At 54.8% G+C, this 25962-nt stretch overlaps 1 protein-coding gene across 1 annotated transcript; it reads left to right on the top strand.

Moving 5' to 3' along the window:
* Positions 1–236: 236 nt before the first annotated feature.
* On the top strand, positions 237–25761 carry C12H1orf167 (chromosome 12 C1orf167 homolog). The gene is given in 19 exon segments (XM_060395956.1): positions 237–278; positions 4397–5406; positions 6340–6547; positions 7634–7766; positions 10829–11015; positions 14940–15115; positions 15594–15780; positions 17427–17604; positions 17689–17843; positions 18509–18717; positions 19504–19738; positions 21035–21418; positions 21938–22272; positions 23608–23701; positions 24004–24029; positions 24083–24233; positions 24468–24647; positions 24649–25078; positions 25468–25761. Coding segments are annotated over 19 exon segments (4503 nt in total). The 3' UTR covers positions 25651–25761.
* Positions 25762–25962: the final 201 nt, after the last annotated feature.

The following is a 25962-nucleotide window of genomic DNA, read 5'->3' as shown; positions in this document are numbered from 1 at the left end:
TCAGTATTCACAGGTCTCACTCTGCTCTCCATGGGAAGGAGGCTCTTGGGTGTGGGGACAAGGGCAGAAGTGAGGAGACCAGTTAGGAAGCAAGAAGAGAGGGTGACTCGACCCAGGGAGGTGAGGATGGAGGCGGGGAGCAGCGGCAGATTCTGGGTGTCTTTGGAAGGTAGGACAGATGGGGTTAGCTGATGGATTGCATGTGAGATGAGGGAGTGAGGAGTCAGGATGTCCCGATGGAGCCGTCCTTCTGGAAGAAGAGCAGGATGGGAGTCTGGGTGAGAGATGTCCGAGGCTGAGGTCGCCTGGGGTGTGAGCATCAGGGGAGTGGGGGTAGGGGCTGGGATTGAACATGGAGACGAGGAGGAACCAGCAGAAGAGACTGGAAAACAGGCAGGAGGGAGGGAGGAAAACTGAGAGGGGCAACCTGGAGTCAGGGAGACAGGGACTCTGAGGAGACTAAGTAATCAGTGTCCTGCCCCCAGAAATCAGAGGGCTGGGCATTCCCTGGTGGTCTGGTGGCTAGAACTCCACACTTTCACTGGGTTTGATGAGCCTTGAAAGGAAAGCTATGACAAACCTAGACAGTGTATTAAAAAGCAGAGACATTACTTTGTTGACAAAGGTCCATATAGTTAAAGCAATGGTTTTTTCAGAGTCATGTAAAGATTTGAGAGTTGGGCAATAAAAAAGGCAGAGCACCGAAGAATTGATGCCTTTGAACTGTGGTGTTAGAGAAGACTCCTGAGATTCCCTTGGATAGCAAGGAGATCCAACCAGTCCATCCTAAAGGAAATCAGTCCTGAATATTCACTGGAAGGACTGATGCTGAAGCTGAAACTCCAATACTTTGGCCACCTGATGCGAAGAACTGACTCATTGGAAAAGACCCTGATGCTGGGAAAGATTGAAGGCAGGAGGAGAAGGGGATGACAGAGGATGAGATGGCATCACTGACTCGATAGACATGAGTTTGAGCAAGCTCTGGGAGTTGGTGATGGACAGGGAAGCCTGGCATGCTGAGGTCCATGGGGTTGCAAAGAGCCAGGCATTACTTAGCGACTAAACAACAACAGGGAGCTAAGATCCTGCAAGCTGGGGGCTGAGAACTGGCCAGGGGTGTAGCATCTCAGAGGTCACCTAGAGGAAAGGATCTTTGGGGTGTGGGGAGCCTGAATGCAGTGAGGTCAGCAGAGGTGAAGGTGGGGAAGGAATTGGGATTTGGGAGTGATGAGAAGGGAAAACATGGCCTGGATCCTTCCTGGAGGCTCAAAAGGAGAATTTTGTTGTTGTTTGGTGTTTTTATTTTCAAAGATGGAAAAAAATAACCACCATTTAAGTGCTGATGGGAATGAATCAGTCCAAAAAAGGAAAGTGTTGATGGTGGGGGAAGTGACTTAAGGAGTGGGGACAAGGCCCTGACACACCATAGCCTGTGTCCTGCCCCCCAGCTCTGTGTCCTAGTGGGGGTGGGGGGCTGAATCAGCTGTGGGGCTATGGGGATCAAAGGTGCTCTTTCTGAGTCACAGAATGGGACCTCAGAGGCTGGTGGTGGCCCCAAGTGCTGGCTTTGGGCAGGGCAGACAGGATGGCCTCCAGAGCACAGAGGAGGGTCAGGCTGGGAGTGGGACCACACAGGATGGCAGAGGGGCTGGGAGAGACTATGGATACAAAGGTGACAAGTGGGGACACTTAACAGCATTTCTCTTTATATATATTTCTTTACTTTTGTTTATATATTAGTTGGCAGTACTGTGTCTTAGTTGCAGCACACGGGATCTTTAATTGCAGCTTTTGTTATTGTTCAGCCACTAAGTCATGCCTGTCGCTTTGTGACCCCATGGATTGCATCATGCCAGGTTCCTCTGTCCTCCACTATCCCCTGGAGTTCACTCAAAATTCATGTCCATTGAGTCAGTGATGCCATCCAATCATCCTCTACTCATCCTCACTCAATCCAACCTCTCATTCTCCTTTGCCTTCAGTCTTTCTCAGCATCGGGACCTTCAGGTGGGATCTAGTTCCCTGACCAGGGATGGAACCCAGGCCCCCTGCACTGGGAGCATGGAGCCTTAGCCTCTGGACTGCTAGGAAGTGCCAGCATTTCTCTTCTGATGTCCCTATTTGATGGGTAAAATAGGAACAAGTTCTGCTGTAGGGGGTGAGCGGAGAAGAGATGGCAGAGGCTTGAAGACAGCAGAGAAAGTGTGAGTTAGCATCTGGGAGGGCTGGGACGAGGGGACTAGAGTCTGATTCTCCAGCAGCGTTGGGGGCCCCGCTTGAGACTGAGGTGGTACTTTCTGAGTGAGGCCACCAGTGCAGTTGTAGAGTTTCCTTTAGTCACTTTAACCTGTGTTGTCATTTTTCTGAGTGAGTGGCAGAGAGGAGGAGCTGGGAGTGCACAGAGGGGATGGTTAGAACACTGGATGGTTAAGCTGCAGGAGGCAGGAGAGAGACATCAAGGATCAAAGGACAGAGGGTGATGAGAAGGGAGGACTAGGTCTCATGCAAGGTCCAGAGGAGGGAGCTGGAAAGATGGGTGTGGGCTCTGAAACAGAAATTAGGGAGGGGTGCAGTTACTGAGGATGACAAAGTCTGGGGGGACCCTGGGCACCAGTGGCTGAGGTTGGTTGAAGGACAAGATAGTGGGAGGCAAGAAGATCAAGGACTCACAGACCAGGAGTTAGAGGGATCATCCATGTGGAGGGTAAAACCACCCAGAACTTAGGTGTGTGCTGGACAAAGTGACAGTGAGCTGAAGCTGACATCTTCAAAAAATAAATAATCAGGACTTCCTTGCTGGCTCACCTGGAGCTTAGAAGCAGAGCATTCTAGAGAAGAGAGGGAGAATGATTGGAAAGTGGCCACAGGAATCAAAGAAGGGCACCTCATCCTGCCTAGAGGTCTGAAAGAAAGAGCCCCTACCTGACAGGGCTGCTGGGGAAACGCAGTCCACAGGAATCTGTTATCAGTGTTAGAAGGAGTGGGTGCCGGAAGACATGAGAAAATGACAAGGGAATAGGGTGGTAGGGGGCTGGGGAGAGGAGACCCAAAGGGGCCCTGAACAGAACAGCCAGGCTGGACCTCAGGGCAGCCAGGGATGGGATTGGGGACCAGGGATGGGCATGGCTGGGTAGGAGCTGGACACCCTGTCCTTACCCCTCAGAGCCCCTCTAATCAAATAGGACAGCCAGCTGTGGTGTGGAACAAGATCACAGCCCCTCGCCCCCAGCTCTGCCCTGGAGCACATGGAGCTGAGACCTGATGCCAGCCACAAGGAGAATGTGCCTCCCAGGCCGGCAACCTCCCTGAGGCCAGGCAAGAGGTTCAATGGGTCTGGATCAGAGGTGGCAAGAGCAGGGCCCCCTTGGGTAACAGCCCAGAGCCCCTTTCGCAGACAGGCCAGCCCAGGGCCTTGTTAATTCCTGAGATTAGCTGTTTGAGGCCAACTGGACCAGGACAAAGTCTTCCAGCCCAGGCTCCAAGGGAGGATCAGGAAGTCAGGACGTGAGATGAAAAAGGGGGAAACAGGAGCCCCAGAGCTAGGTCTTTGCAGTGGTGGCTGAGGAACCCCCCTGCTCAGGTGCCTGTGGCTTCCAGGCCACAGAGCTGTGCAGCCAAGAGTGAGAGCAACCCAAGAACCAGTGCAGATTCCAATTCACACGCCAGGTTCTCTGTGTTCTAGCTGTGTGACCATAGGCCAAGATACTTAACCTCTCTGAACTTTAGTTCCTGTCTGCGAACTTTCATGGCCCATTCTACCTGCCAGGCCCTCCGAGGCATCTCACCAGCACCCAAGAGGCTGGGTGGAAGGGAGGCGGGCTGGGGAGACTGGTGGCGGTGGAGCGGGGTTGGGGGGTGGTGGCTGTGAGGGGGAGAGCTCTAAGCCCCACACCCTTGGTCCCCAGAGCAGCTCCCTTTTAACTTTAATGTGTTGGGTCTTGCTTTGACTCCAGCTGTGAGCCACCCCTCACCTAGCACCTCTGTTCAAGCTGGACACCAGGGAGTCGTCCTTGATGCTTCTTTCCCCTTCACCCTCTTTCACGCCTTCACCTTCTCAGCAGATCTGATCTGCCTTCTCTCCAACCTCCTACTGCCCCCATCTCAGCCCCATCACCTCTCACCTGGGAACCCCCTCAGCAGCCTCCCTACTCTCTCCCTGCTTCCCGCTGCCCTCCTTCCGAGCCCCTGCCCCATCCCCACTCTGAGTCCCTGCACTGATGCCAGGGGTGCATCCTGGCATCCATCAGTCCACCGCTTTTGGGATGCATCCATCGGTCCACCTGGGACAATAGGTGACACAGACCTCTGGACTCTGGGCTCCCTCCCCTGTCCCTCCCGAGCACTGACCACAGAGTCCTCCCCCAGTGCATAACTGTCTGTCCTTTCTTTAGAGCCACGGAGACTCCGGAAGAGCCTGGGTGTTGGCCTGGCCAGTAGACATGGCCAGTGGGTGCCCGTGGGCCCGGCTGAGAGGGGAGGGCCTGCTGCCACGCCGTGCCTGGGGACAGTGCTGCACCAGGAGCCTTGCCGAGTCCAGAGCAACCTGGCCAGCCCCAGCCCCAGCCCCAGCCTGGGCCTCATCCTGAGGGACACGACCAGCCGTCTGACCAACTCAAGCTTCCAGCAGCAGGTCAACCTGAAGCCCTTGGTTGGGAGACCCCAAGACTTTGCAATCCAGCAAAGTAACTTGTGCGCCAGGGAGACCCACACAGCTGAGTGTGGACGTCTCACCAGCCCCCAGCTCTGGTCAGAGCCTCAGAAGAGATTCTGGCCCCACCTGGTGCCCCAGGGAAGCCCCCTATCCCGAGGGCCACTGGCTCACCCGTCCTCCAGTCTGAGGCGGTCCTGGCTGCTGGCCACAGCTCCCTCTTGCCCAGACATCAGGCTTACTACACGGCTGGCCCCCCTTAAAGGGCCCGCATGGCCAGACCCTGGATCCCAGTGTGGCCTGGGGGGCTGGGCCTCCAGGCTCGCGGGGGAGCCCCTGACCCTGAAAGACCTGGCTGTCCCTGCCCAGAGCCCGCCTCAGGCCCCATCCCAAGCTGCCATTCACCAGCTGCTGGTCTGTGTGCAACGCCTGGAGTGTGAGGCAGTGCGGCTCAGGTGCCAGGCGTCCCGGGAACCCCCAGGCCCTGTGCTGCAGGAGCCCTGGACCAGAGCTGGCCAGACACTCCCTGTCTGCTCCCAGCCCAGCCAGCCTGTTCTTGATTCCTGGGATGAGAGGAGGAGACACTCCCGAGGCCTCAGGGGAACTCCCGGTTTCCCAGCGACACAGGGGGCCCAGGAGGGTCTCTCAGACTCTCAGGCAAGCAGCAAGCGTGCATCACTGAGGACCACTCTGCAGATGCTGCCTGGGGATGCCCGTGACCCTGAGCAGGTGGTCCTTTCTGCCTGCCCACTAAGGCAAGGAGAGCAGTGCTCGCCGGGGACTACACACGGCTGGGGGCAGAGGGGGAACCCCCTGCTCCCTCCAGAGGCGGACAGCAGGGAGGCCAGATTCTGCTCTCCAACCTCATCCAGTTCAGCCCGGGACACCCTTCCTGGGCGGGAAGGAGGGAACAGGGCCCCAAGGGAGCGGATCAGCAGGGAGAAAGAAAGGCCAGCTTCCGGGCTGCCAGACAGAGCCTCCGCGAGGAGTGCCCTGCAGGTAGGGGCCAGAGGAGTCTGGGAGTTAGGGGACCCTGGGTTGGGGGCTGCCCTCCCTTCCAGGAATTCTCAGTCCAAGCTGGCTGTCACTACCCTGTCACCCTCCCTCCAAAGGGAGGCCTTGGGGAGGCAGGTTTAGCAGGGGGTATCTAGTCCTGCTCGCTTCTCGGCCTGAGAGTGTGTTGTGTTCTTTTATTTTCCAAGAACAAAGCCAGAAACACTGTGAACCTGGAGCCTGAGTTCGGCCGGTGAGGATATGTGCTGTGGCGTGGGGACCGAGGCCACGCTCTGAGAACAGCTCCTGTCCCACTTGCCTGCAGATTCGGGCCTGATGGCGATAAGGCCCGGCTGGCAAATCCTTGCAGAATTTAAGGGGGAGGGAACCTCCCAGGCCCCTAAGGACAGGAATGTGGGGGCTGCTGCTTCCTGGGATCTGAAACTTGTTAGGCTGCCCTGCACTCTTGGCAGTCAAACAGGGCATTCCCCTGCCTCCAGGAGCCCTTTTTTATGGAATTTCCAAGGCTAGCCCTCTGCAGAGGAAAGGCCTCCCGGTATCCAGCTAGCCCTCCTGCCTCAGGGTGGAGCATCACCCTCCATGCTGGAAAGGCAATGTGGGTGGTGCTGAGCCCCCAGCTGCTCCCTGGGGCTGGGGGGCCAGGCCCACCCCTGGTCAGCCTCATCTGTCCCCAGCTGGCAGTGGCTGTCCAGATGTTTCAGAGCATGGTGGCGCTGGGCACACCGGCGGCGGGCAGTGGCAGCAGCTGTGGCGATGGGCCGGCGGCAGCTGTTACGCAGGGGTCTGCGGGCACTGCGGTGGGCACTGTGGCTCCGGGAGGCCCAGCTGGAGGTGGCGTGGGAGCGACACACTCAGACCCTGCTGGCCCGAACCTTCCAGAAGGTTAGGAACCTCTAGATTAGGGCATGGGGAGGTGATGAAACACTTGTGTGTCTGGGGAGGAGGCTTTCTTGAGGCACAGGTTGTTCCCCCTGAGTGATTAGCAGTAGAGCAGGCAGGCATCAGTCCAGACACGTGACTGAACTCTGCTCAAGTTCAAATCCTGTTTCCACCGCTTTCCTTTCCTCCACATTTTCTCACTGTGTGATCTTGGGGAAGTTACTTGACCTCTCTGTGCCTTAGTCGCTTTAGCTCTGAAATGCACTCACAATAGTACATACCTCTCAAGGTTGTTGTGAGGTTGTGCTGTGCTTATTTGCTCAGTCATGTCCGACTCTCTGCAATCCCTCTGTCCGTGGGAATTCTCCAGGCAAGAATACTGGAGTGGGTTGCCATGCCCTCCTCCAGTGGATCTTCCCATCCCAGGGATGGAACCCAGGCCTCCCGCATTGCAAGTGGATTCTTTACCAGCTGAGCTACAAGGGAAGCCCCGTTGTGAGGTTAAATTAATAAATATGAGGAACTCAGAATCCTGCTTGGCACATAGCAAGCCCTCTGCTATTTAAGTGGTTGCTTTTGTTTTTTTTCAAGTAGGGGCTTCCCTGGTGGGTCAGCAGTAAAGAATCTGCCCGCCAATGCAGGAGATGCAGTTTCGATCCCTGGGTCAGGAAGACCCCTTGGAGAAAGAAATGGCAGCCCACTCCAATATTTTTGCCTGAGAAATCCTATGGACAGAGAAGCCTGGTGGGCTATAGTCCATGCTGTAGAAAGAGTTGGACACAACTTAGCGATTAAACAACAATTTTTTACTAGAGGTTTGCTAGCCAGGACTGGGAGGGCATTTCGGTATTTGTCCCTCCTTAGGAAAAGTGTTTTGAGAGGGTCTAGCTCCAGGTTTTGTCTCCCAAGGAAAACCTTGCCTCTTGGGCTCCATTTCTCCATCCGTCCATCCATCTATCCATTCATTCCCAAAGAGGCAGGGCCATCTAATTGGTTAAGACCAGTGTCTGACTTTGTCTCTGCCCTTTCCGCTCAGGGCATACTTGAGCCATCAGCCAATGTCCCTCTTCCCCTTCTCTCTTGACCTAGTGGAGACACTTGATTCAGCAGCACAAACAAGGGCAGCCTCATGTCCAGGCTGGGCCAAGACCCCTGTCCTCCAGGGAAGACCAGGACCAAGGACCCTCAGGAAGGAAGCCGGTGATGGATGGTGCCTGGAGAAGCAGGTAGTCTGGGACACCCCAGGTTGGTCAGTGTGACCTGGACAGTGCTTGTGGCCTTCCCTCCTTGTCCCTCACTTCCCCTCAAATGTGGTCAAGGATTTTTGCAAAAGGATGTCCATTGCGGCGTTATTTATACCTTTGAAAACTTCAAAACAGCCTAACTATCCAACATCAAGTGAGAAAATTGTAATTTAACCATGTGATAAACATTTGGCAACTGTTCAATATGATGTTTATCAAGATTTTAAAAATTCCTCCTCATTCTTTTTTTATTTTTTGTTTCCATATCTTTATTGGTGTTTTTTCCTGTTATAATAATCATAGTAGGAATGCATGCTTGATTTGAAAAAACATTCAAGATAGTTGCAAGTATTTCAGTTAATTCAAAAGTTTCATCTCCCTCCTTATGTATCTTATCCTCCTTCCTAGAAGTAGCTTTATGGGTATTTGCATATGGGTATTTTTAATGGTGGGAGAAAAAAAAGAGGATTAAAAAAACAGTGCCTAATGGGCTTCCCTGGTGGCTCAGTGGTGAAGAATCCACCTGCCAATGCAGGAGACATGGGTTCGATCCCTGATCTGGGAAGATCCCACCTGCTGCGGAACAACTAAGCCTATGTGCTACAGGTACTGAACCTCTTCTCTAGAGCCCAGGGAATCACAACTACTGAGCCCCTGTGCCACAATATTGAAGCCTGTGTGCTCTGGAGCCCATGCTCCACAACAAGAGAAGCCACTGCAATGAAAAGCCCGCTCAAATGCAACTAGAGAGTAGTTGCATTTAGTTGCAACTAGAACTTGCCAGAACTAGAAAAGAGCCCATGCACCAATGAAGACCTAGCACAGCTCCCCCCACCAAAATAGTACCTAAGAAGTTCCCCAGCAGTCCAGTGGATAGGATTCTGCGCTTAAAAAAAAAAAAAAAAAACGAACTATTTATTTTTAATTGGAGGATAGTTGCTTTACAATATTGTGTCAGCTTCTGTCCTATGTCAACATGAATCAGCCATAGGTATACATATGTCTCCTCCCTCTTGAGCCTCCCTTCCCATCCCACCCCTCTAGGTTGTCACAGAGTACCGGGTTTGAGCTCCCTGCACCATATAGCAAACTGAGACATAAGCATTACCATATGTAAAAGAGACAGCCAGTGGGAATTTGCTGCAGGACTCTGCTTTCATCCCAAGGGCCTGGGTTCAGTCCCTGGTTGGGGAGATTCCACAAACTGTGTGGCTAAAAAAAAGGAAAAATAGTACCCAAGATGGGCTTCCTTGATAGCTTAGTTGTTAAAGAATCCACCTGCAGTGCAGGAGACCCCGGTTCAATTCCTGGGTTGGGAAGATCCCCTGGAGAAGGGATAGGCTACCCACTCCAGTATTCTTGGGCTTCCCTTGTGGCTCAACTGGTAAAATCTTAATATAAAATTATATTTTATATTATAAAATATAATATAATATTTTAATATAAAATATTTAAATGTTGCATAACAATGTGAATTAGTTAACACCACTGAACTGTTCACTTAAAATGGTTATTGTGTTTAAAATATTTATTTTAAAACACTTGTGTTTAAAATATTTACTTAAAATGGTTAAGATGGTAAATTTTATGTGCATTTTAATTACCACTGTTAAAAATAAAAATAAGTAAATAAATCTCATTTCCCCCTGCCCCCCCCCACCAAATGCTAAAATGGAAATAATGGTCATTTCTGGAGCAGTGAGGTTTAAGATGGCTATTTTCAGTTCCTCAGTTTTCCATCCCAACAATGTATTGTTTTTGTTCTTTTTTCATTTTTAAAATTTTATTGATTTAGTTGAGGCTCTGCTGGGTCTTTGTTGCTGTTTGCAGGCTGTCGCTAGTTGCAGGGAGTGGGGGCTCAGGCCTCTCACTGTGGTGGCTTCTCTTGTTGTGGAGCACAGGCTCTAGGCTCATGGGCTTTAGTCGTTGTAGCTCTCGGGCTCTAGAGCACAGGTTAGTAGTCGCGTGCACAGGCTTAGTTGCTCCATGGCATGTGGGAGCTTCCCAGACCAGGGATTGAACCCATGTGCCCTGTTGGCAGGTGGATTCTTAACCACTGGACAGACCATCAGGGAAATCCCATTCTTATTTTTAAACAATTGTGTTTAAAATATTTATTTAAGTAATATTTATTTTAATGCATGTTTGTTGTAAAAAACCCAAATGGTATTAAAGAGAATACAGCAAAAGCAGAACCCTCCCCACAAATTACTCACATATCAGGAACAGAATGTACTGTCTGGAATAGAACAGGCGGGTGGCTCAGCGCACCTTTGCTCCGGCCGGCAAATGCTCCTTCAGGACTGGGGTGGATGGGTTGGGACTGGGTGCCCTCCCTAGGCTGGGGAGGACATCAGTTTCTATCTGGGCAACTTCACTCTCAGTCCAGGGAGTCTGAGAGAGGAGGCGGGAGCCCAGCCGATTCCGTTGTGTTCTGGGCCGAGGCCAGATGGAGGAGACAGGGGAGTCCCGATCCTGCAGGCTCTGCAACATCTGTCTGGTGAGATGTGGGATTCTGGGGAAAGGGGGAGATGGATCCAGGCGGGGCAGGGCCTGAGTCCCTACACTGGGCAGACAGAGCCAGGCAGGGTAGGCCCAGGCCCCCACACTGGGCAGGGCAAGGGGGCAGGGGCTCCTCAGTGAGTAAGTGAGTGCTTATTGAGTATCTACCCTGGCAACTTCCCAGACAAGATCTCATTTAAGTCTCATGGTGACCTTGGCAAGGCATTGTTCCCATTTTACAGATGGGGAACTGAGGCACAGGGAAATTAAGTGACCAGCTCAAGGACACATAGTATAAGAGGGGCACATCCCGCATTTGTGTGCCGTGGAAGATGGATACAAGCCAGACAGAAGCTTGTATGTTAGAACTGGGAAGTCCTTAGACATGACTCACTCATGGGGAAACAGAGGCCCAGAGATGGAGAGTGACTGACGGGTCCAAGGCCACTCAGCCTGGCATCCCAGGACTCAGTGGTCCCTCCTGACCCTGTTGCTCCCCTCTACTCACTCTCTCTTCCCACCTTCTTCCCTCCCTTAGTCTTCCTCTTGTGGTGCCATCAGAAGGGATGGGGCAGGCAGGAGAAGGGGGTCCAGGGAGAGGCCTCCCAGGCTACGCTGAGGACTCAGAAGATGGCAAGGCCCCCCCACGCCTGGCGCTCTCCTGCTGCAGGTGCGGCCTGGGTGGCCCTACTGGACCCTCAGCATCGGAGAACCTGGCTCTGCAGGTAGGGGGAAGAGAGAGTGGGGACCACTTTCCCTGAGGCAGAGAGGTGGGATGCAGCTGGGAGAGGCCCTTTAAGTCAATTTTTCACAAAATATATATTTATTTGGCTTCACTGGGTCTTAATCGTGGCAAGCAGGATCTTTAGTTGCAGCATGTGGGATCTAGTTCCCTAATCAAGGATCAAACCTGGGCCACTGCACGGGAGTGTGGAGTCTTAACCACTGGACCACCAGGGAAGCCCCTTAAATCAATTCTTGACTCCTGGTGTTGAGAGAACAATGAAAATAAGAAATGAATACATCCACCATTTAGTGAGACACTAAGACCTGCCAGACACCACCCAGGGGCTGGGATTTAGTTATGCATGCGTGCTCAGTTGCTGAGTCCTGTCTGACTCTTTGCGACCCCATGAACTACAGTTCATCAGGCTCCTCTGTCCATGGGATTTTCCAGGCAAGTGGAGTGGGTTGCCATTTCCTCCTCCAGAGGATCTTCCTGACTCAGGGATCAAAACACATCTCCTGTGTCTCCTGCATCGGGAGGTGGATTCTTTTTTTTTAATTTACTTACTTATTTTAATTGGAGGATAATTACTTTACAATACTGTGATGGTTTTTGCCATACATCAATATGAACCGGCCACAAGTATACATGTGTTCCCCTCATTCTACCCGCCCCCACCTCCCTCCTCACCCCATCTCTCCAGGTTGTCCCAGAGCACCGGGTTTGGGTACCCTGCTTCATGCATTGAACTTGCCCTCGTCATCTATTTTACGTATGGCAGTGTACATGTTTCAATGCTATTCTCTCATATCATTCCACCCTCGCCTTCTCCCACTGAGTCCAAAAGTCTGTTCTTTACATCTGTGTCTCCTTTGCTGCCCTGCATGTAGGATCATCAGTACTGTCTTTCTAAATTCCATAAATATGCATTAATATACAGCATTTGTCTTTCTCTTTCTGACATACTTCACTCTGTATAATAGGCTCCAGGCTCATCCACCTCATTAGAACTGACCCAAATGCATCCCTTTTTATAGCTGAGTAATATTCCATTGTGTATATGTACCATGGATTCTTTACCACTGAGCCACCTGGGAAGCCAGGGATTCAATTATAAGCAGAGCTTTAAGTCCATGGAACCCATGACTCAGTGCAGGGAGAGATAGGAAGGAAATTAACAATCACAAAGGATGCGTGTGTATGAATACCACCCAAGTTAAGTGTTGTGAAGTGAAGGAACACAGAGCTACATGAAGATTTTTTTTCCCTGTTAACTATTTTATTATGGGACATTTTTATCTTACACAAAAGTAGGAAAACAGAATAAATAGCTTCAATGTACCCATCAAGAAAATCACGTCCTGAGAAAACTTGTTTCATCTGTACCCTAGCTACTTCCCCCACAAAAACCCCAGGCATCCTATCATTTCATATGTACATATTTCTGCAGCATCTCTAAAATAGAGTCTTTTTTTTTAACTTTTACTTTATTTCACTTTACAATACTGTATTGGTTTTGCCATACATTGACATGAATCCACCACGGTTCTACATGCGTAAAACAGAGTCTTGAAAACAACAGAACCACCATTCCATGGGCTTCCCCAGGTGGTGCTAGTGGTGAAGAACCCTCTCGCCAATGCAGGAGACACCAGAGACACCGGTTCAATCCCTGGGCTGGGAAGATCCCCTGGAGGAGGAAATGGAAACTCACTCCAGTACTCTTGCCTGGAGAATCCCATGGACAGAGGAGCCTGGCGGGCGGCCGTCCATGGGGTTAGACAGGACTGAAGCAATTGAGCACGCGCGTACCACCATACCATGACCACACCTAAAATATGAATAATTCCTTAACACCAAGAAATAGTTGGTCAACATTCAAATTTCCGCTTCTACTATGTGTTGTTATCATCTGTTTGAATCGGGATCTGAATAAGGCCCATGTGCTGCCATTGGTTGAGGAACCATCAAAGTCTGTGGCATTCCCTCTGAGCTTCTTGTTGTTTCTTCCTCTCAATGATCTGTTGAAGAAACCAGGTTGCCTGTCTGGCAGCTTCCCACGGTCTGCATTCTGCTGCTTGCATCCCCTGATAGGGTTTTCTGTGAGAACTTGTTTTGTGCCGCGTGAGTCTTCATTGCCGCGAGGGCTCTCTCTAGTTGTGGTGAGCGGGGGCTACTCTCCAGTTGCAGTGTGCGGGTTTCTCACTCCAGTGGCTTCTCTCGTTGCGGAGCACCGACTCTAGAGGTCCTGGACTCAATGGTTGTGGCACACGGGCTTAGTTGCCCCGTGGCATGTGGGATCTTCCCGGACCAGGGGTTGAACCCGTGTCCCTGGCATTGGCAGGTGGATTCTTAACCACTGGACCACTAGGGAATTTCTCTGTGAGAACATCTAACAAAGGGAGCTGACCTCGACCCGAGTTCAGCAGAGATGGGAAGGATGCATGGTTGACTGGTAGAGGAGAGCAGACAGGAGCGCCGGGCAGAGGGAACAGCACGTTCAAAGGCCTCTGACAGCGGAACATGGAGAATTCAAAGAAGGACAGTCAAGCTGGAACCCTGTTAGTGCAGGGTTGGAGGCCAGGGTGGTCTGAGATGAAGTTGGAAAGGTGTGCAGTGGTGTTGGGGGGCAGATCATCAGACAGGGCCTTGTTGGCAGTGGGGAGCAGTTGAAATTTTCATCAGAGCAGGGAGACTACTACTGGAGGACTTTTGCAAGAGAGTAAGATGCCTGCAATGCAGAAGACCCAGGTTCCATCCCTGGGTCAGGAAGAGCTTCTGGAGAAGGGAATGGCTACCCACCCTAGTATTCTTGCCTGGGAAATCCCATGGACAGAGGAGCCTGATGGACTATAGTCTATCAGGGTCACAGAGTCAGACAGAATAGAGCGACTGCTGCTGCTGCTGCTAAGTCGCTCCAGTCGTGTCCGACTCTATGCGACCCATAGACTGGACTATGCAGCCCACCAGGCTCCCCCGTCCCTGGGGTTCTCCAGGCAAGAACACTGGAGTGGGCTGCCATTTCCTTCTCTAGTGCATGAAAGTGAAAAGTGAAAGTGAAGTCACTCAGTCGTGTCCAACTCTTAGCGACCCCATGGACTGCAGCACACCAGGCTCCTCCGTCCATGAGATTTTCCAGGCAGGAGTACTGGAGTGGGGTGCCATTGCCTTCTCCTAACACTTGAAAAATATTTCTCTAGGGACTTCCCTCGGAGAAGGCAATGGCACCCCACTCCAGTACTCTTGCCTGGAAAATCCCATGGACAGAGGAGCCTGGTAGGCTGCAGTCCATGGGGTCGCTGAGGGTCGAATACGACTGAGCGACTTCACTTTCATTTCTCACTTTCATGCATTGGAGAAGGAAATGGCAACCCACTCCAGTGTTCTTGCCTGGAGAATCCCAGGGACAGCGGAGCCTGGTGGACTGCCATCTATGGGGTCGCACAGAGTCGGACATGACTGAAGCGACGCAGCAGCAGGGACTTCCCTGGGGGTCCAGTGGTTTAGGGCTCCACACTTTCACTGCAGGAGGTACGGGTTTGATCCCTGGTCGGGGAACTAAGATCCCACAAGCCTTGAGGCACAGCCAAAAAATTAAAATACAATTTTTAAAAAAAGAAAGAAAAATATGAGTCTGGTTATGCTGTAGACACTGACCAGAGGAGTGGGGGCAACAGTGGATGCGGGAGGCCAGGTAGGAGGCAGCGAAGAACTGCCAGGCACCCAGAAGTGATGGTGGTGCGGCCTGAGCAGATGGCATGCCTCACTATCCTTACAGCAGCCCCATTTTACAGATGAGAAAGCCGAGGCTCAGGGAGGCGAGTGGCTCACCCAGGGCCTCAGTGGTGTGTCTGGCGCATGGCAGGTGGCCATAGCTGCTGTTCATTACGACGAATACCAGCACTTTCTCTTGGCTGTCCAGGTGCTTTGGGGCCTGGCAGCGTTTCCTGCAAAGAGGGACCCGGTATCGGGACCACGTGGCCAACCGCCAAGCAGGGACCCTGAGGACGTGCTTGCAGCAGTGGGTGAAGATGAAGCAGCTCCGGGCCTCAGACGGGGAGAAGGTGGCCCAGCTGTCCCTTTGTTGGCAGAAGGCAGGTGAGTGAGCAGCTGGCCAAAGGGCTTCCCCTCCCTGCACCCAGCAAACAGCGCCAATTCAGCTCCTTCTGCAGTCGCCCTGGCTGACTTACAGATTCTCAGGTTGGGAGGTGATGAGATTGGGAGCTTTCTCAAGGGTGCAGCCTGGCAGACCTGGGAGGGTCCCTGGAGCAGCAGGCCTTGGTGGGCCCCATCCTGGCCGCTGTCATGAGCTCCTCTAGAGGAGAAACCCATTCCATCCTCTACCTCGAAGGGCTGTGTAGCGCCTATTCCTGGGAAGCCCCAAATCTAAGGGAGACACACAGCCCCTGCACCTGAGACCAAATAGGATCTTTGAGGTGTCCTGATGGGGGAGGGTTTGGAGGTGGTGGGAGGGGGCAGTGCCCATGAGGAGAGAGGTCCTAAGGGGCTGAGGCAGTGACCGCCAATGGCTTTGAGCAGAGAGAGGTCACTAATTCATCTCTTGTCTACTTCTTAGGGAACATGGCTCTCTTCAGCTCAGTCCCTGGAGGGGCCACAGCCCATGGGCTGAGGCTGATGGCTGCGGCCCGGGTGCTGCCTCAGGAGCAAGGCCAGGGCTCCCTGCAAGAAGCCTGCCGGAAGCTGGCCCTCCAGCGGGTGCTGTTGCTCTGGAGGACGCGGCTGTCCCAGCGCCAGCAGGCGGAGTAGGTGACCGCAAGCTTGTGACCTGGGGTAGGGTCTGGGGGAGCCTAGGGTGGGCGTGTGAGCAGTGCTCAGCACAGGATGGAGCATTCCATAGGAACAGGTGGCATCCTGCTCCTCCCTGTAGTCTCAGCCTGGGGCCTGGCACCCCATGGTGCCCGGCGGGTATGGGGCTGTGGGAGGTGACCCAGGGACACTGAGACAGTGGCTGAGCAGAGAGCTGGTGGCAGGGGTTGGGGAGGGTGGGCAGGGCGTGCCAGGGGCACAGACGTGGAATCCTACCAGGATGGCCGGAACATGATGGGAGGTTGGTTTAATGCTCAACTCCCTCCTCAGAACCAGAACCCACCTCTCACCCATCTCCTGGTTGAGTGGGAAACCATGTCTGTCTCCTCATCAATGCCCCCCAGTATTTTGCAGGTGCCTGGACTGCCTGTATGCACAGAGTAGATACTCTAAATGAATAAAAGCGAGCCACTTTTCCCTGCCCCCAGTTGCCTTACTGGGGCTTCCCTGGTGGCTCAGTGGTTAAGAATCCGCCTGCCAATGCAGGAGATGCAGATTTGAGCCCTAGGTTGGGAAGATCCCCCAAAGTAGAAAATGGCAACTCACTCCAGTATTCTTGCCTGGAGAATCCCATGGACAGAGGAACCTGGTGGGCTACCGTCCATGGGGTTGAAAAGAGTCGGACCCGACTGAACGACTAAGACACAACACAGTTGCCTTATTACACAGCTAGAGAAACAGGTTCAGAGGGGTCAAGCACCGTGCTCTAAATCACACTGTGAATCTTTGGCAAGAAAGTCCCTATAGTGAGACCTTCTTCATGATGCTTTTATACAAGACAGGATGCTGGGATTCAGGGCCCAGGCTGATGGTTGTGGGTGAGGGGGCTGGCGGAGGTCAGGAGGGGTCAGCTTCACTAATGGGATGTCAGGAGGAATGAAAACTAGCTGCTGCAGGGTTAAGAGTTCTGTCCTTAAAAGTTGTATACCCGGCACCCATCAGCCCCTCACCCACTTGGTCCACTTGGACCCTCAGTCTCTTTTAATGCTGGCACTCCAGGGAAACTCAATTCACCATGATCCTTCAGAAGGTAGCCCTCCCTCTGCCAGACTGTCCTCTGGCATTTGGGTACCAGGGCACTGTCCATATCTCCCTGCGACATGTCTGGGCTTCCCTGTAGCCTGAGGCCAGTGCTAGGATCCCAGGTCTAACACTGTTTGGCGTTTGAGGAAATGACCTTTCCTCAAGCCTCCGTTTCCCTACCTTAGTAACCAAGTGGAGGCAGAAATACTGGTGTGGGCTCTTGAGTCTTGGGTCTGTGGGCCTGGGCCTGGCTCCACCCACCTTCCCAGGGAGTGTGGTGAGAATCAAGCAGGTGATCAGGCAGGTAGAGCTGTGCTCTTGGCCTCAGCTGCTCATGAAGGTCACCCTGGGACTTTGGGAAGCCCAGGCGGCACCCACACCATTAAAGCAGAATCTAAAGGGGTGGGGCCCCAGTGGACCCCAGTGGACATCGGTATCTCTTAGAGCCCCGGCTGGTCCCAGTGTGCAGCCAGTCTGGTGGTGCCCAGCTCTGCGCCCTTCCAGCACCCCTAGCCACGGGTGAGGTGCGACCCCGGCACTCCCCTGCCCCCTCCTATAGCTCCTTCTTCGAGGGCGTGCAGTGGCGGGCACTGCGGCACATCCTGAGGGGCTGGCGCCTGAGAGCACGGGATCCAGGCAGCGCCAGGATTGCCTCGGGCCCAGATCTGCTGGGCGGCGCCCTGGGAGGGGAGGCCCCGCCAGGCTGCAGCACACACCGGAGAAGCTCCCAGGACAAGGTGAGGGGCAGAGGATGGGGAGGAGGACGGGGGAGGAGATGGTGGCAGGCCAGGGCACCCAGGACCCCACACCTCCTTCCCCAGGCTTCCAGGGCCCCTGCCCTCCTGGAGATGCTCCGATTGAGCTTTCTGTGGGCAGTGGGTCGGCGACAGCAGGGGCGATGTCTTCTGCTCTGGCGGGCGCGGGCCCAGCAGTCCCGGGACGCAGCGAGGTGGCACCAGAGCACGCTTCAGAGGCGGTAAGGACCCCTCCCAGGATGGGAGCCGTGCTGCCCGCCCCCACTGTGGATTTACTGTTTCCCAGCAATCCTTGCCTTTCCATCCGCATCCCCTTGGGGTCTGCATCCCAGAGGGCCCCCCTCACTCCCCAGACTCAGGTACTGCCCTCCTACCCTGCCCTGCTGCGAGGCATGAGGGGGAGGGTAGGGATCATGTGAGGCAGGGTATTCATTTCTCCCAGAAATTTCATGGCTGTGGTCAACTCAGCTTTGCCCCACACTGGCTGCGTGATCTCGGCAAGTTGCTTAACCTCTCTGTGCCTCTATCTCCCCATTTGTATGGGGTTCATACTAGGGCTCTCACTGGTGCGACTCAATGAGGTAGGGGCACGCACATCCCCTAGCAGGTACAGTGCCTGGCATTAGCAAGCACTCAGTTCACAGTGCTATTCATCACAGCATTTGGCATCAGGGGTCTCGGGTCCCACTGTATCCTGACCACCCGTCAGCATGACCCTCAGGGTAGCGTTGAAGCCCTCCAGCCCCCAGCAACCCCTCCTCCTCCATGATGGAAACAGGAGGAAGGGTCACCCAAACGCCTCCTTGCTGCTGAGGGGAGGGGAGGGCAGGGCCAGGCTGGCCCAGGGTGGGAGTGACCACCTGAGGGTGGACACTCCCCTTCCCAGCACCCTCCTTGACTGGAGCCGCTGGGCAACAGCCCAAGGGGCCCAGAGAAAGCTGGCTGCCCGCTGGGCCTGGGATCGGAGGGGCAGGGCTGCCCTGGGCCTGTGGCGACAGCGGCTGGTACAGCGGCGGGAGGTGGAGCGGCGGGCCCAGGAACGGGGCCAGAGACTGCAGCAACATGCCCTGAGCCACTGGCACTGCTACTGGCAGAGTGAGTCGGGGACTGGGACGGGGCACCAGGGGTGAGGGAGGGGCCAAGATCCAGCAGGGACATCCAGGATTCAGGTCCTCTAGCACAGAGTCCAGTGATGGACTGGTTGACAGATTGGGACCGGGGTTGGGGGGGCAGGGTGTGGTGTGTGTGTGTGTGTGGATGCCGTATGCTTGGGTTCACACTCCCCACTCTTCCATTCCCTGACTGTATGGACTTTAAACAAGCTACTTAACCTGAGTCTCAGCTTATTCATCCATAAAATGGGGACACTGGTACCCACCTGCTAGGGTAGTGGTGGGGCTTCTATGAGACAATCCACATGGAGTGCTTGGCTCAGAACCCAGCTCCTTGTGGGTGTGACCGTCATCATCACCATCTTCAACTGCATCCTCATCATCCTCTTAGGAGTCAGGTGGTCCTCAGAGCCCAGCACAGGAAGCAGGGGCCAGTGGGGCCATTTTAGAGGCTTCTCACTCCTCCAATGTCGTATCAGTGGGCTGGCAGGTGGGGACTTGGCTGTTCAGAAAGTTTGTGTCCTGTCCACTGGGGACAGCAACTTCCCTGACCCAACTGTTGCCCAGGGATATTGACCCAGTGTTGCCAGACCTCTGTTTTTACAGAAAAGCTGGAAATCTATATTTTTGTGTGAATTCTCCTGATTCCTAAACATCATCAAGAAATTTAAAAGAACTCTATGAGTTGGTTGGATTAGTTACCGGTAGAACACCTATAATGGGAGCATTTTAACCCAGTTAGCCATTCCCGCTTGGGTAGACGATTGAGACTGGCGAAGCAGGGGCCCATGGTTCCCCAGGGCCCAGGCTGAGGCTGGAATGAGCACTCAGAGGCACCTCAGCATCTCTCTGGCCATAGGACAGGCATTCCTGCAGGAGAAGTGCCAGCGGTGGATGCAGGCCCGCTTCCAGGGCCTGCAGAGGGCCATGTTCTGGGGCTGGCAGCAGGCGGCAGCTCGCCGGAGACCCGTGGCGGCCAGTCCAGAGCAGCTGCTACTGCAGAGGTGGGTGCGCGAGGCTCATCCCCACCTCAGAAGCAGCAGGGAGAGAGCCTAGGGATGGGAGGCTGGGTGGCCTCTGCAGCTCGAGAGACAGGCCAGGCTGGAGACCTGGCATCCAGGCAACAGGGGCATGAAGGGAGACCCCAGCCTGGAGTCAAAACCATCAAGCTTCCATTCTCCATGCTGTTCAGGAGGGGGGGGGACAGTAAGCCCCTAACCCCTCCCAATGCCCTGACAAGCCCTGGGTCTCCACCTCCTGGCTGGGTCAGCCCTTTGGTTTCAAAGCTCACTGCTAAGATGGGGGAACCAACTCCTCAACCAGCCACTAGAGCATGTGTTCCAACTCCACGTCTTGTTTTAATGAATCACAGCACAGGAGAATACCATAGTCAAAGAAGAGCGCGAAATCTGAAATAGAGACGGTCTAGTGACACATGTATACAGATCATAGATGCGTGTAGTTTTTTAAAAAATTATCTTTGGCCACACCCCACAGCCTGTGGGATCCTAGTTCCCCAAACAGGGATTGAACCCAGGGCCCCTGACAATGAAAGCATGGAGATCTAACCACTGGACCACCAAGGAATTACCTGGATGTGTGTTCTCCCAGGGCTGGTTCTATACAAACTCACAGGCGTTCTCAGTGCTCCCACAGAAGCAGTGAGCCATTCACTGCAGAGCAGCTGATGTTTTCTTGGCCCCTATGACCACAGTCCCCTCACTGACCTCCTGCCCTAGAGTTGCCGTGTGAGGGCAGGCAGGGTGTGGCTGTTCCCCTGATGTAGGGGACCTGGACCCACATCACCAGGCTCCCACACCATCCCAGGCAGCCTGCCCTCAGCAGCCAGGGTGCACGCATGCTGAGGCCCCTAAATGAAAGCCAGGGCTCTCACCTGTCACACATCAGTCCACACTTCCTTTTTTTCCTTTAAAAAAAAATATGTATTGATTTTTTTTTGTTTTGCCCATGCTGCATAGCATCACATGTGGGATCTTAGTTCCCTAACCAGGGATTGAACCGAAGGCCCCTGCAGTGGGTGGAAGGCAGAGTCTTAACCACTGGACCTCCAGGGAAGTCTGGTCCAGATGTTCTTAAGGCACCTAGGCTGTGTATACAAAACTGTGTATAACCTGTGATGGTTTGTGGACGAGTTTCAGGTGTAGCTTTGAATACCTGGACTGGAGTACTGCAGTCCATGGGGTTGCAGAGTTGGACACGACTGATCGATTGAACTGAACCTTGAATAAATCAGACTTCTGGTTTGAAGTCTAGGCCCCTCCTCTGCCCCTGTTCTGCAGCCACTTCCAGGCCTGGTTTGGAGTCGTGAAAGCCTCCTGGGCCAAGCATCCAGCCTTCCAAGATGGTCTGAGGAGACGGATACCCAGGGCCACATTTGCCAGTGAGGCCCCAGCGATCACAGCCCAGCCTCAGGAGCTGCATATGGCCCAGGCCTCCTGCTGGAAAAGCCGAGAGCAGGGGTGCCAGGCGGACAGGCAGCTGAGGAGGACCTGGGCCCAGCAGGCATTTGTTGCAGGGCGAGTGGCCCCAGGCCAGTGTTGCAAGGCCCGTCGGCAGGCAGGAGAGCGCTCCAGGGCCCAGGCCCTTGGCTGGATGCTGTGGGCACGGGAGTCCTGCCAGCACCGGGTCATTCGAGACCATACTGTCCCGACTCTGAGCGCCAGGTGGGTGCCCTCAACCTGAGGGCAGTCCCGTACTATGTGAGGCCAGCTTAGACCTTGAACTTGTTTAGAGTCAGGGTACAGGGTATTTGATGGCTAGTGGTGGGGCTCAGGGGGCTGAGGGTGATAGGATAGGACATCCTGGTCATTGCAACTAGTCCTGGGGTCAAATGCCAGCTCGGTACTCTCCAGTCATGCCACTCCCTCCTTGGGCAAGTCTGACTTTGAAGGTCAAAGTAAGATAATAGCCCTGCCTTGCAGGGTGGCCCCAGGGTTATCGTGGGCATGCTCTCAGTTCAGCTCAGGCCAGACGCACACCAGGTGCTGAAAATATACAGCAGTGCTTGTCGGGGGATGGGAACATAGGAGCAGTGGGCAGGCCTGCTTTCTCTCTGTCCCCATGTGTAATATTCTGCCGGTCTCTGTGCCCATTTGAACCTGATTTCAACAGAAGAGGGATGAGGGAGGGGAGCATAGGCATGGGGCTTTGCCTGGACCCGCTGGAGGGTCCCAGCCCTGATGACTTCGGTGTGGGCTCCTCCTTCCCCTCAGGGTCCAAGAGACCTGGACCAAATCAGCGACTCAGGGGCATGTCCAGCGAAGTGCCGTCACTCACGTCCAGCAGGCTGAGCCCAGGTGCTTCCTGCGAACCCACTGGTCCCAGTGGCGGACAGCACTGTTCAGAGTGTGGCTAGAACCACAGGCAGAGGTCCAGGAGGCCAGCAGAGCCCACCCAGCCAGGCCCAGGGCCAGCCTCCGGCGCTGGCCTGGGCTGACCACCAGAGGGCGCCTCCTGGTGCTGATGAACCCTCCAGCCCTGAAGAGGCAGGTGAGGCTGGGCCCAGGTTGGGTGGGAGGTCCCAAATGACCCGAGGGCCAGTGGCCTCAGAATCAGCTTGCTTCAGCCCCGGCGGCCAGGGTGGCTGGATGCTTCTCCAGGATCCCAGTGGCCTTGTGGACACCACGCCTACGGGTTCTCAGACAGCCTCTGGTCTGGCAGTCACCCAACTATGGGACCATCAGCAAACATCTACTGAGCACCTGCTGAGTGCCAGGCCAGTGCAGTCTGCTACAAGGACACACCCTGGGTGGCAACTGTTAAGGAGCAGACACCTGAACTCCCAAGTCAAGGTGCAGCCTAGGCTCAAGATAGGTGATTGAGTTCAGTAGAAATGGTGACAAAGAGCTAGGTGGCCTAACAGGAGGGGAGAAGCCACAGTGAGTGTGTCACTCCAGGCACCAGGAGTGCCACTGCACGGCAGCCTAGGGACACTTCATTGCAGGACACACAGTATTCCTCTAGATGACTCGCAGCATCACGAATCCTATTCTAGGATGCCAGGAAGCATGCCATAGCCTCTAGGAAGGTTCTAAGAAAAAAAGATTCAAGTCATTTATTTTAAATGGAATTGAAAGGGACTAACTTTGGTTGCAAATCTGCATTTTCACCTATGTGGGGCTATGGCAACTGCAGATTTTGAGGTCTCTGGGTATTTTCTTTCTAGATCTGTGTTTCAAGACTTTATTTTCAGAGTATGTTATAAACACTTCCATTCCTGTCAGCAAAGGCAGGCAGGGATCCCGTCTACTGATGGAGAAACTGAGGCTTGTAGAAACAAAATACAGTAAATGCCAGGAACGGTCAGTGGTACTAGGGTGAATTCCAGCCCCCCCCCCCCCCCGCTTCTACTGCATGCACACACATGCCCAGGCAGCCCTCACCTAACGGGGACAGGCTTTATGCCATCTCTTGGTGGCACAGGCTCCCTTCAAGAGGCCCCGCCTGAACAGAGCAGTTGCTGGGGGCTCCAGCCCTGGAGTCAGACCACTCTGGAGAGGTAGGGCCTCAAACGAGTAACCTTTAACTTTGTCACTAAGTAGGGAGAGAAATGCCCACCTCACAGGCCGTACCTGACACAGGCAGGCTCTGAGCGGTAGCTATTATTGGTCCACTCACCTTCTGGAGTCTCCAGCCACGCGGGAGGATGGGGGAAGAGGCAGTGGCACGTACCAACAGCCACATTACTCTTGGCCCTTTTCTGTCCCCTCTGGAAGCCTCACAGGAGAACCTGAGGCAATGTGAACCGTCCCACTTGTGCACACACAAACAGAAGTCCCCTGACTGGCTGGGGTAGGACAGAAAAGGAATCCTGCCAGGTCACTGGGGTTCAGGTTTTTCTCTGTTCCTTCAGACCCACAGCTGCAGGCCATGGGCCATGGGGCCCAGCCCAACCCAGCACCGCAGCCCCAGTGGACGGATGCAGGGAGAGGCGTCCTGGGCTCAGAGTAAGGAGACCCTCCCTCTGGGGATAAACGAGGTCTGAAGTGCAGCGGTGAGTTAGTTACCAGCTCTCACAGGCCTGGAAATCAGCATCGAGCTCTCTGCGAACCTGTCTTACGTATTTACTGTCTTCCCCACCCATCTCCTCTTCTGGAACATTTCCCAATGTTGGGAAAACAATGACAATTTCTCCCGCCCCACCCAGTTCCTTCTCTTAGGGCCACTGGAGACTTGGGCAGCTGTGGTGGAAGCAGGGACACTGGCTTCATTTGCTCAACACCATCTCTTGTTCACCGTTCTCTTACAGTTCAACCTGCAGAAGCATCGGGGTGGGTAAGTCTGCTCCCCTGAGTGATGTGTTAACCCCTTCCAACTCCCCTTTCCAGGTGACAGCCAGCCTTCCCTCAGCCCCACCTCCCAGCTCCAGCTGCAGGGGCCCAGGTGCGCCTGCTGGGCCCAGGACCAGTGCCCTGCGGGGCCAGGAGGGGACTGCAGCTCTGAAACCAGAGACCTCGAGGGCAAGACAAGGCATCTGGGGTAGGAGCAGAGGGTGTGCGTAGAGGGGGAGAGGTGAAGATGGGGGCCGGGCCGAAGGGTTTGCCTGACCTGTGGCCAGAGCCGGCGCCCCCCGGCCAGTGCTTGTCCCACAGGATCCCAGGCCCAGGCCTGAGGCTCTGCCCTTTATCCTGACCATGAGGAAGTCGTAATGGCTGTCAGGACCCACCAGGGCCTCTCCCCTCAGGAGGAAGTACCTGCAGTGCTGGCGACTTGAGGCCCGGCTGCACCGGCTGCAGAGCTCCCAGCAGGCCAGGCTCCGGGCAGCTGTGTGGCAGCGCTGGGTAGATGCTCAGGGGGTGGAGAGGCTGGCATGGACACTGGTGAGTGGGGGGCCCCTTCCCAACCTCACACTGATTGCCCATCCCGTCCCTTTCCCAGCCCTAAACCCTAGACACGCTCTCTCTCCAAGTTTGGTCTTTGAACCTACCAAGCCTGAAACCTTGGGAACAGGCCCAGGGACCTGCATTGTTAGCACATCTCAGATGACATCCCCTTGTCACACCCCCCTTCCCCCGAGCTGGGGCTTTTGGCCTGGAGCAGAGGGAAGGGCCCCTTCTACCCTCAGGGCTGCAGGTGGGGAGAGGCAGCAGAGAGGCTGGGGGCTGCCGGGGACAGCAGTGGGCCCAGCTCAGGGCCTCCTAGCAACTGTCCCCACAGCTCAGGCAGTGGCACCTGAGATGGGCCTGGCGACTGTGGCGGCGGCGCATCCTGCGGTTGCAGGCGGCTCAGCGGTTACAGAGTCAGGAGGACGGCTGGGTCCTTTCCCAGGTACTGGCGGGCGGCCCCATCTCCAGCAGGCCCTTCCCAACAGGGTCACACCTGGGCATTCCTGAGCTGCACCCTCCCTGGCAGCTGTCCCCAGAGCCTCTCCATTTTCAGGGAGGGTCAATTCAGTTAGGAGAAAACAGCCTGGATTCCTTAATTCAGCTGGTGAGGAAGGGCTCCGCCCAGTCCTAGTTACTGGTTGGAGGACAAGGCTTGGCCCGTGACACAGCTGTCGTTCACACCAGCCCGTGATGGCTGTGGGTTGCTGAGCGTCACCCCTTCCTGACGTGCAGAGCCCAGCTTCCCTGGTCACAAATCACACATACCCTGAGCCAGGGCTTTTGACCTGGGGCAGAGAGAAGGGCCCTCTCTTCCCTCAGGGACAGGATCTGGGCCCAGTACTGACCACACAGACCTGGAAGGGAGCCACAGAGCTGCTCCCTCCTGATTCCAGGCCTTTAAGAAGTGGTACCAGGGTCTGGCAGCCAGGGGCCTGAGGGCCAGAGCCAGCAGCAGCGTGAGGCCCTGCAGCAAGGCAGGCCTCAGGAGGCCCGGAAGCAGGCCGGGAGCTGCCAGAGCCCCCGCACTGGGTGGACCTGGGGCGGAGAAGGGGGCCCAGCCGCAGCTGTGACTTGTTCTCATGGAAAGGAAAACAGATTGGAGCTCCACCCATTTGCGGAGCGCAGGCTCAGGCCACAGAGAGCCCAGGCCAAGAGCTGTGAAGGACAATAAAACGCCCTCCTCAACCCCAGCCGCTTCTCTGTCTCTCCCCTGCCGGCCAGCCCCTGGGATCCATTTCCCCTGCCATCAGGCTGCCCTGTGGACACTCGCCCCCTCTCCTGCCCCTGAGCTGGTGAAGACTCACAAGAGGGACTGGGACAGGGACCAGCCTGTGTGCTTGTGTCAACTCACAGCCCCTGGGCAGTGGGGAGCAGTGCCAGGC

The sequence above is a fragment of the Ovis aries genome, chromosome 12 (assembly GCF_016772045.2).
Source record: "Ovis aries strain OAR_USU_Benz2616 breed Rambouillet chromosome 12, ARS-UI_Ramb_v3.0, whole genome shotgun sequence".
NCBI classification, from domain to species: domain Eukaryota; kingdom Metazoa; phylum Chordata; class Mammalia; order Artiodactyla; family Bovidae; genus Ovis; species Ovis aries.
Note: the sequence above shows the minus strand (reverse complement) of the source record. Positions and strands in the feature narration are given on the sequence as shown.